This window comes from Manihot esculenta, chromosome 6 (assembly GCF_001659605.2).
Source record: "Manihot esculenta cultivar AM560-2 chromosome 6, M.esculenta_v8, whole genome shotgun sequence".
Classification (NCBI taxonomy): domain Eukaryota; kingdom Viridiplantae; phylum Streptophyta; class Magnoliopsida; order Malpighiales; family Euphorbiaceae; genus Manihot; species Manihot esculenta.
Window position 1 is genome coordinate 22,841,004 of NC_035166.2, and position 9,303 is coordinate 22,850,306.

Genomic DNA, 9,303 nt, shown 5'->3' on the forward strand with positions numbered 1-9,303 from the left:
ATGCCTAGTATAGTACTAAGCTGGAATATGATATATTTATGGAAGACTCAACATCGATGAGAGGGTTTGATACCATTTTATATTTGAATTAGGTCTAACTCACCCAAAAACTAGTTTAAAGGACCAGTGCCTAAATCGTTATAAGGGTACATCACCCAATCCAAATTACCCTATTTAAACCGATGTGAGATTCAACGCACATCCTTACGCACCCAATACTATACTAAAGTGTGACATATTTACGAAGGTCCAACATTAGTGGAAAGCTCTAATACCATATTAAATTTGGGTAAGAGTTAGTCAAGTCTAACCCATTAATATTAGACTTCCCGTAAAAGTGTAGTTTCCCATTAATATTGGAGCTCCCGTAAATATGTCATGTCAGTGTAATTTTGAGAGTGAGAAGGTGTGTTGAATCTACATCGATTTTGGAATAGAAACAATGAAACTCTTCTCCCTTTAGTTTTTTTGAATGAATTAAGTCCGATCCAAATTTAACCATAATCAGTGCACCAAATAGTAAAATTCTCAGCATTAACGGCTCCTGTGTGCATAACTGCTTATCTCATGACACGGTCCATCGCGCTCAACCAAGTTGATGAAATCTCAACGACCTAGAATTCAGTTTTATCAAGTTCTAAGCGATCTGCAAAGACCCCGACTACAAATGCAGACAACCTCGAAGAGCTTTAATATTTCCAGCATTCTTTTCCTTGTCCTCCAAAGGGTTTCGCATCACATTTTGACAATAGACCAAATACCGAGGTACCGCCACACATTTTCTTGCTAACTCAGGGCTCATGTTAAACCTTGCATTGAACAATTGATAATCACATCAAGCACACTGCCTTGCGACCTCAATCTTTTAGATCTGAAATAGAGCTTTTTCCTGCAACTTTTGAACATTTCCGAGCTGTGATTGTGTTTCTTTCATGGAGAACATCATCCCATCTCCCTGCTTCAGCAAAAAGATTAGAAGAAATAACATGATCTTGAGTACTGGTTGATGACTTTGCCTCTATTAGTCTACTGACCAAACTTAACCCTAGATCAACGTTACCATGTACTCTGCAAGCGTTAATCATCATCCTCCAAACAACTGCATTTGGTTCTACAGGCATTTCCTTCACAAACTTATTGGCCTCCTCCAGCATTCCCGCTCGTGCGAGCATGTCAACCATGCAGCCACAGTGTTCAATCTGGGGCTCAATATTGTACACCTTGCACATAGTATCATACAATTTTTGACCAACTTCAACTAGACCCGAATGATCACATGCTAAAAGAACACCAATGAATGTGACAGAATTTGGCTCAACTTTCTCTGCCAGCATTTGCCTAAATGCGAGGAGGGCTTCCTCTCCTTCTCCATTGATAGCATGCCCCACTATGATTGACGTCCATGAGACAACATCCTTTTTCGCCATCTTATCAAATATGGATTTAGCTCGAGCCATGTTCCCACATTTTGCATACATGTCTATAAGAGCATTTTGCAGAACATTTCTCCCATTAACATGATCGTTACTTGCTATATAGGAATGAATATCAGTGCCATGAGATAGTTCTCCAGATTTCCGGCAAGCAGAGATTAATCCTAGCATTGTTACTTCATCTGGCTCTCGGTTCCTACATTTCATCAAATTGAAGAGCCATAGAGCTTCCTTGGTTAATCCATTTTCAACATACCCATGTATCATCGAGTTCCAAGATGCAATATTGTTATCAGGTAGCTCATCAAAAACTTTCTTGGCAAAATCGATCAAACCACACTTGGAGTACATGTTGATGAGCACAGTCCCAAGAGAAACTGATATCTCTTTTCCACTAGCTATTAAATGCCCATGGGACACCTTCCCCTGGTTGAGGTCTCCACCATTAGCACAAGCCAAAATAAAGCTAATGAATGACACTCTATCGTACTCAATGTTCCTATATCTCATTTCTCTAAACAAAGAGAAAGCTTTCCCACAGTCATTACTCCTAGCATATCCCGCAATCAGGGTGTTCCATGTGACCAAGTCCTTTTCAATCATCGAATCAAAAAGTCTCGCAGCGTCGTCTATATATTCACACTTGCAATAGAAATCAATTAGCGTATTACAGACCTGAATTATCACATCGAAGCCTGTCTTGGAAGAGTAAGAATGAAGCAATTTCCCAACCTTGTAACCCCCATTTTCAACGCACCCAGAAATCAAAACGATCAAAGTAACATAATTTGGCTTCAAACCCAGACCAAAAGCGCCAGCAAGAACTTCATTGAAAAACCTCAAACCGATGTCGAATTGCTTATTCTTCAAAAACCCAGAAACCATGCAATTAACGGTAACAACCGTTCTCTCAGGAATTCTATCAAACAAGACACAAGCATAGCTCAACGACCTATTAGAACTCATATAAAAATAAATCAAACTATTCAGAACATTCACATTACCATCCAATCCAAGCCTAATTACACGACTATGTATTGATTTCCCTTCTTTAAAACCCAAAACTCTATTACAAGCTTTTAATAGAGAAGCATACACAAAAGGATCACGGAGTGAATCATTTCGTTTCCCCCTTTGCATGGCTTTGAAAAAAGAGATGACCGTAAAAGGGTCGCTTTCTAGATCAAATTGGCGGAGAATAGCACGCCAAACAGACATAATGCAAAGCGATTCCTAGAGGCGTCTCATTTAATCATAAGGGCTAAAAATGGATCCCAGAAGGTGTAACAGAAAAGGCTATATCTAAGAAATTACGGGTTGTGGAGATACAGTCCCAAGTGAAAACGAATGAAGAGATTCAGAAAGGAGGTCAGTCTGGGGTAGTAGTGGAGGAGAGAATTGAGAGTCTCGTTTCCTTAGGATTTTTGGCAACTGGTAGAATTTTGGCGCGAGTGTAGCCATTTTAAAGTTATTATAACTTATAATAGCTTGGCCTGGCGCCATATTATGGTTTAGGTCCATGAGCCATGGTTCAGCTTAGATGGCTTGGGTATTGGTTCGGCTTCACTTGGATCCATGGTTTTATTTATGCAAAACAGGTGCAACATGGAAGACATTCTTCTAGAGATGGATAGGGGTGGAATCAACAGAATTGAGCGGATCTTTGAAGGGAACTAAACTTTAGTTAGTCAAAATTTTTTCATAGTTTGAGCCAAATTTAAATTTTATTCATTTCAGATTAGAATCAAATATTAATAAGTTCGGATTTAAGTCATTTAATAAAAAAAGAAGTTAAAATGAACTTAATTTTTAGGTAAAAAAAGTTAAAATGAACTTAATCTTTATGAAACCTACTACAAAATAGTTTGAATAATTTAATTTAACTTATAACTATCATAAATTTTAATTTAAAATTAATAAATTTAAAATTAAATAATTATAGTTAATTAAGTACATCGCCTCGTAAAACCTGTAAAAAAATAAATTTTTAAATTTTAATGAGTCGAATTCTTATAAGTTTTAGAAATATAATTGAGTTGTGCGATGATGAAATGTGGACGGTTCAAGCTGCTCAAAAAAGTTTATGTAAACTTAAGTTTGAAATAAATTTTTCAATGACATTGAGTTGAACGTATTTAACAAGTTTGTTAACAAGTCCATTCAATAAAGTTTAGAAGTTTATTTTTAAATTTGAAAATGAATTAAATTCGTAAGTTTTAAGGAATTGAATATTCCAAAACTTAAACTTAATTCCTTTACTAAACGAGTTATTCGAGTTGGATTCGTCTTTGACGAATGGAGTCCGATCAAACGTTTATCGAGCCGAAACTCTGAATAATTTTCAAATAACTTGATTCATTTACAACTCTAGAGATGGACCATATATTAAGGCTCGATGGAGCAGTCATATTCTGTGATCAAGTGGAAGTGCTGATCATGGTGAAGAGAATTGTTGGAGGAATAAGATGGAATACGAAAATGGTGGATCATGAGGATGGTCCACTTGTCTTAGAAAAGATGTTTGCTGCCAAACAGAAACAGAACTTGGTCGCCGGAGAACACTATAGCACGTCCTCAAGTGAACAGAAAAGACAGTGCTAAAACTACATCGTATAGGGAAATGCTAACTTTTTATGATACAGACCCAACACATTAATTTGACCATTCATGGGCCATTCCACCATAAGCAAAGCCATAGAATGCGGCTTCTGCAGTATTTATTGTTTATCAGTTTCGGTTCTTTGAGGTAGATAGACAGTCGCAAAGCCTCATTGTGTTACAGTTTCCTCCATTTCTTTTACATGTTGTCTTGTTCTTTTGTGTTTAGCTTTAGTCTGAGGGGCCTATGTGGAGTCCAGTGTCGGCTTCTCTTCTTCCACTACCAGTCGCGGTCTGTATAAAAGTTTCGAGGTTTTCCCTAATGTTTATTTGGCTTATTTATCTAAATTAAAAAAATTTTAAAATAAAAGAAAAACATCAATTACAATATATAAATAACGACTAAAGTATCAAATATTAGGTTTATTTAGCACGTTATTTATAAGTATTCAATTAACTAATTATTGCAGTCAAAAGGATTTTTATATTAATTAAATTAAAATTTAAAGAGTTTTATATTATAAATTAAATTTTAAAAATGACGTTATTATAATATTATAAATTTACAGACGACTAATAAAATTTATCTCGTATTTAAAATATTTTGATTATTTTTTAAAAAATTAATATGTCATATCGGTTTTATAATAGAAGAACATGTGGTTGTATCTTAGTTGGAGAAAATTTTAAGCATAAATGCTTACATACTTGCATGAAGCATCTAAGCATATACTTGTATGCTTATATGCTTCAAACAATGATCGTACTTCAGTTGCCAGAACCTCAGTAATGGCGGATCACAAATCACTAAACCGTTACACTTAAGAGAAAAACTTAAAAAGCCAAACAATTTCAGCAAAGAAATAGAATCCAATTCCTCGAAAATCATCAGATCCGACAAAGGCCTTTTACGTTTAGCATGATTATATGATCTTTACATGGTTTGAGAGGTCAAGCCTTCTGAATTTTTGTGCTCCATGGTTGAAAATGACGTCTGCTTAATCTCAAATGCAATGAGGAACAAGAGAATGAATTGAATATCCATATGTTCTGTCATTTATAATCCGACTTACTTGCTTCAAAATTCTGATGTGCCAACCATAGACACACAACACCAATAAAAAACTCTGCACCTTTCTAATTCAATTGATAAAAAAGGAGATAACATCGTTTTATTTTGATTGGACCCTTGATTTAACATATACCAATATTTAAAAAAAAAAAAAAAGATCCCAAAGATATTTGGCCTTGCATAATCAAATCGAGGATTTAGCAGTTAGCAGTAGTATTGAGTCACTGCACCTAACGAGGGAAAGAAAGGTGACCCATCATTAATTAAGCATGTAGGGCCTCATGCCATTCTATGCTGCATGCCTGCATCCCCCACAAGTCTACTTATGTAGAACTTTTGCTTCTCAAGAAGATATTCTATCTTTTAGTCTTTACCATCTCCCTCAAATCCAAACTTTGTTATATCAGTTTCAAACAGTGTATGCTTTCCTTTTTAAGCTTTGGTGTCGCCAGAAAATCGCAACTCATTTAAACGTTTCTTAATAAATGCTTCTTATCTTGTTGTGGGCTTCCCAGATTCTTAACCTTCTTCCACTATTAGCCTTGCTGGAGCTATGGATGCTGAAATCAAGAGTACTGATCTTCGAGATGCCTCATTTTCTTATCTTACTGCAGCACAGCAGAACTATGTTGTTAAGCTGACCGAGTCAGCTCAGTTTACTCATCCTGAAACAATCTCGACCCAAGATACTTCCATTCCGTTTAACTTAGAGAGAACTAAGCCTGAAGGGGGTGAAATCAGCGTCTTTCGTGCTGAGAAATATTTCAATATGAAACTGGACGATGTAAGTGCAGGAAGCATGGATGTTAATGCAGGAAAGTTTGCACAGGAGACAATGGAGAAACGGGTTGAACTTCATCGTTTGAGATCAAAAGGCAGCTTAGGAACTCCAAGTGTGAGCTCTGAATCGAGCTGGAACAGCCAAACTACTTTATTAGCAAATTATCGGAGAAACTCATCCCACAGCAGGCGGAAGAAAGTAAATGAAAGATGGTTCTTTCCTGGTTTTACCTGCAAGGGATCTTGTTCCGATGATAAATCTGTTTACATAGATAAGAGTGTTCCTCATACTGGGTTTCGAGTTGCCCGAAACCCTATCATGCTAGAGGGAAGAAAACAGTCTCAATCTAGATTTCTGACGAAAGATCATGAGTTCCGCAGTCCAAGTTTTGGGAAGTTGAGTATTGGTTCGAACAGAGAAGACTACTTAGTGTTACCAACTGTGAATTCTGGGGTTCAAAACCTGAGTGTTAAAAGAGAGAAGCAGAAGACCCTGGAAGAAGATGCACGAAAATCAATTGACGTGTTCGGCTCCCATAAGATAAAGAAGGAAGATATAGCATCAAATCTAGAGAGGAAACTCTCCGTGCTAACTTGGGATGCCATTCCATTCCCAAAGGCACAAAACCTGCCAAGCACTTCTGCAAGCAGTCAAATGTATGAAGAAGCAGAAAGTGATGCTAGTTCAGACCTGTTCGAGATTGAGAACTTGTCCTGCAGTACGCAGCCTATGTTCAGGAATCAAACTTCTGATGGCATATCCGGCTGTATGACCCCTCCAAGCCGGTATGAGCCAAGCGAGACCAGCATTGAGTGGAGTGTTGTCACAGCCAGTGCTGCCGATTTCTATGCGATTTCAGATTACGATGAGAAGAAACCTGCAGAAAGTAGTACAAAAACTTCTGTTTTAGCCTCAACACCTAGGAGTCGGCGCTCAAATATCCTATTGGGGTGCAAGAATGAGAAAGCAGTTCAAGTTGCTGAATCTGCATATAGAAGAAGTGAGAAGGCTAAGCCTCACTTGCATGAGCATGCGTCCACGCCAGTAATGAGAAAGTTACCAGCTGATTCGGAGGTGAAAGATTTTGATTTCCCTTGATAGCTATAGGTAGAATTTTTACCAAGAAAAAGATATCCATCTGCTCTTTTAGGGGAGAGAAATAGCTGTTAAGTTTCCATGTGAAATTTACAGCTGATATTAATGTTTATTATCCTGAACATGAAATAATAATAATTTCTTTCCAGTAAGTGTTTGCTTTATATCCAGATTAAAGTTCCTAATCTTCTCTCAAGGCAGAACAGCCCAAGAAACATGGAAAGTGAATCTTGAATTTGGTAGGTGATTGGACCTAGACACAACTAAACCATATACATCTGACCACCTTTGTCTTGTTTCCACATTGTGTTTTCAATTCCAAAGAATTATTCTTGTTCTCTTGATTTATAACTAGATGGGTCTTCACGTTTTGGACCTTACTTCACACAGTTACCCAGAATATAACTTCTGGCTAACCATCTTTACCTCAATTGTTAGCCTACAAATCACAATTTATGTTGGCATAGTCTGTTCATATCTAAATCACAGTCAAAATCGTGGTTGGTTTCCGTTCGATGCTGATTTAATATGAATTTAGATAATTCAATGATTTTTTTAAGAATTTAATATATTCATTTTCAATTCGAATTCGATTTCAAACCACATATGGGCAGGTCTATTATATTCTCCTTTCAAATAATTCATAGTGCAATATTAACGGCAAATGTAGTTATCCATTGCTATCAAGATCGACAAGAAGGCAAATATTTGGGTGGGAGTAAAGTGCATTTCCCTTTCGGTAACCAGTGAACCAAGAGATTGTAACACGTTGGTCATCCACCACAAATTTTACTATTTGATGGATGTATAATTTTTCTTCACATAAAACAAACAGCCTCCCCTGGGATTGAAAAATACACGATAAAAAGAAACCACATATTAGACAATAAATTACTCTACATTCCTTCGTTTAACACTATTCATTTTACAAGAAAAAAAAATTATATAAAATTATGAAAATATCAATTTCATTAAAAAAAATAATTCTTTGATTTCAAATAAGAATATAGCTAGAAAAAAAAAATCAATTAAATTAAATTATTGTGAAATTTTTGAAACAGTGTAAAAATTTCAAGAACTAGTGGTATAATCCTGTTGACAGGACTGTTAGGAAATGTTTATAAAATTTCAATTTCATATCCATCTATTGCAACCCTGGTGGAGCCAACAGGTTGCATATCTGGTTAACACAACACTCAAATGATAATAAGCATAATGGGGTTATAACAGCAAAATTTCTGGAGATATGTCATCCTAATACTGCACAAAAAGTACATTAATCTTTTTTTTTTTTTAATTTAAGAGAAGTGGAAGTGAGTAATTCCTTTACAAGACCAATAGAAATTGGGTGAACTGGCAGATGTGCAGGCAACTGCAGGCCTCATGGTAACATTTCCATTGCAACCAAGAGAAGACATATTTATAGTGAAGTGATAGATATTAAATAGCAGAGTGAGGCAGGCATGTGAATGATGTGATGCGAAAATGAAGGCAGTTGTAGTATTAATGCATAGTGGAGAGAGGGGGTTGGGCATCACATTCAAGTCCTTGAAAGATTGAAGATGATTAATGTGTTGTTTGCAAGAGAAAATTATCCTAGTTTGATGTAGTAAACTCGAGCCACAAGGTATTGGTAATGGAATGGAATGTCTTTGAAGGGACCAATTAGAGTTGGATTGATAGCAAAATTGAAACTGTGTACATTGAATAGGTTACTTGTCAATGGACCACTTTTGAATTGGCAGCCTTTAATTCCTCCTCTTTGAATCTCTGATCTGAACACTTGCGACTTACGATTCGATTAATGCAAAGATTTTTCAGCCCATTCCATTACGATTTGGGTTTGATATATTAAGCTGCACCAAGAATATGTGCTTTTGGATTAACAGACTAGGCTGCAGGCCCATACTTATGAACATATTTCCAGTAATTTCTCCTTTATTTAATAAATAGAAGTCAAATGAAAAGTTTGTATTTCCTCCAATATTCCTCCTATAATCGTTCTGTCCCATAAATTATATTTAGTAGAAAGCCACGGGAAAAATGGATTAAATTAAAGTTAAAAAATTGTGTTCATAAATTATAAATGGATTTTTTTCCAAGGTTAATATATTAAAAGGAGCTTAAAGTACAAAAGGAAACACCCAAATATAAAAGCTTCCGAAGCTAAACAGAAATACAAGCTACATAAATAATTTGAAATAAATCCAAACACAACCTAAATCCATAAAAATTCAAATTCAATTCAAAATAAATTGTGTTCTAACTTATCAGATGCAATAAAAGTCTATTTAGTCGTCGCTTGATATTAAGCGTAAGAGAAA

At 35.9% G+C, this 9,303-nt stretch overlaps 2 protein-coding genes across 2 annotated transcripts; one reads left to right on the forward strand and one right to left on the reverse strand.

Annotated features, from left to right (window-relative positions):
• Nucleotides 1-668: 668 nt before the first annotated feature.
• On the reverse strand, nt 669-3,057 carry LOC110617080 (putative pentatricopeptide repeat-containing protein At3g05240). Its single transcript, XM_021759683.2, has one exon. It carries the CDS (start codon nt 2,649-2,651, stop codon nt 858-860), a length of 1,794 nt encoding a protein of 597 aa, XP_021615375.1. The 5' UTR covers nt 2,652-3,057; the 3' UTR covers nt 669-857.
• A 2,347-nt stretch (nt 3,058-5,404) lies between these two features.
• On the forward strand, nt 5,405-7,131 carry LOC110617004 (protein PHYTOCHROME KINASE SUBSTRATE 3). The gene has a single exon (XM_021759574.2). It carries the CDS (start codon nt 5,657-5,659, stop codon nt 6,980-6,982), a length of 1,326 nt encoding a protein of 441 aa, XP_021615266.1. The 5' UTR covers nt 5,405-5,656; the 3' UTR covers nt 6,983-7,131.
• The last annotated feature ends 2,172 nt before the right edge of the window (nt 7,132-9,303 follow it).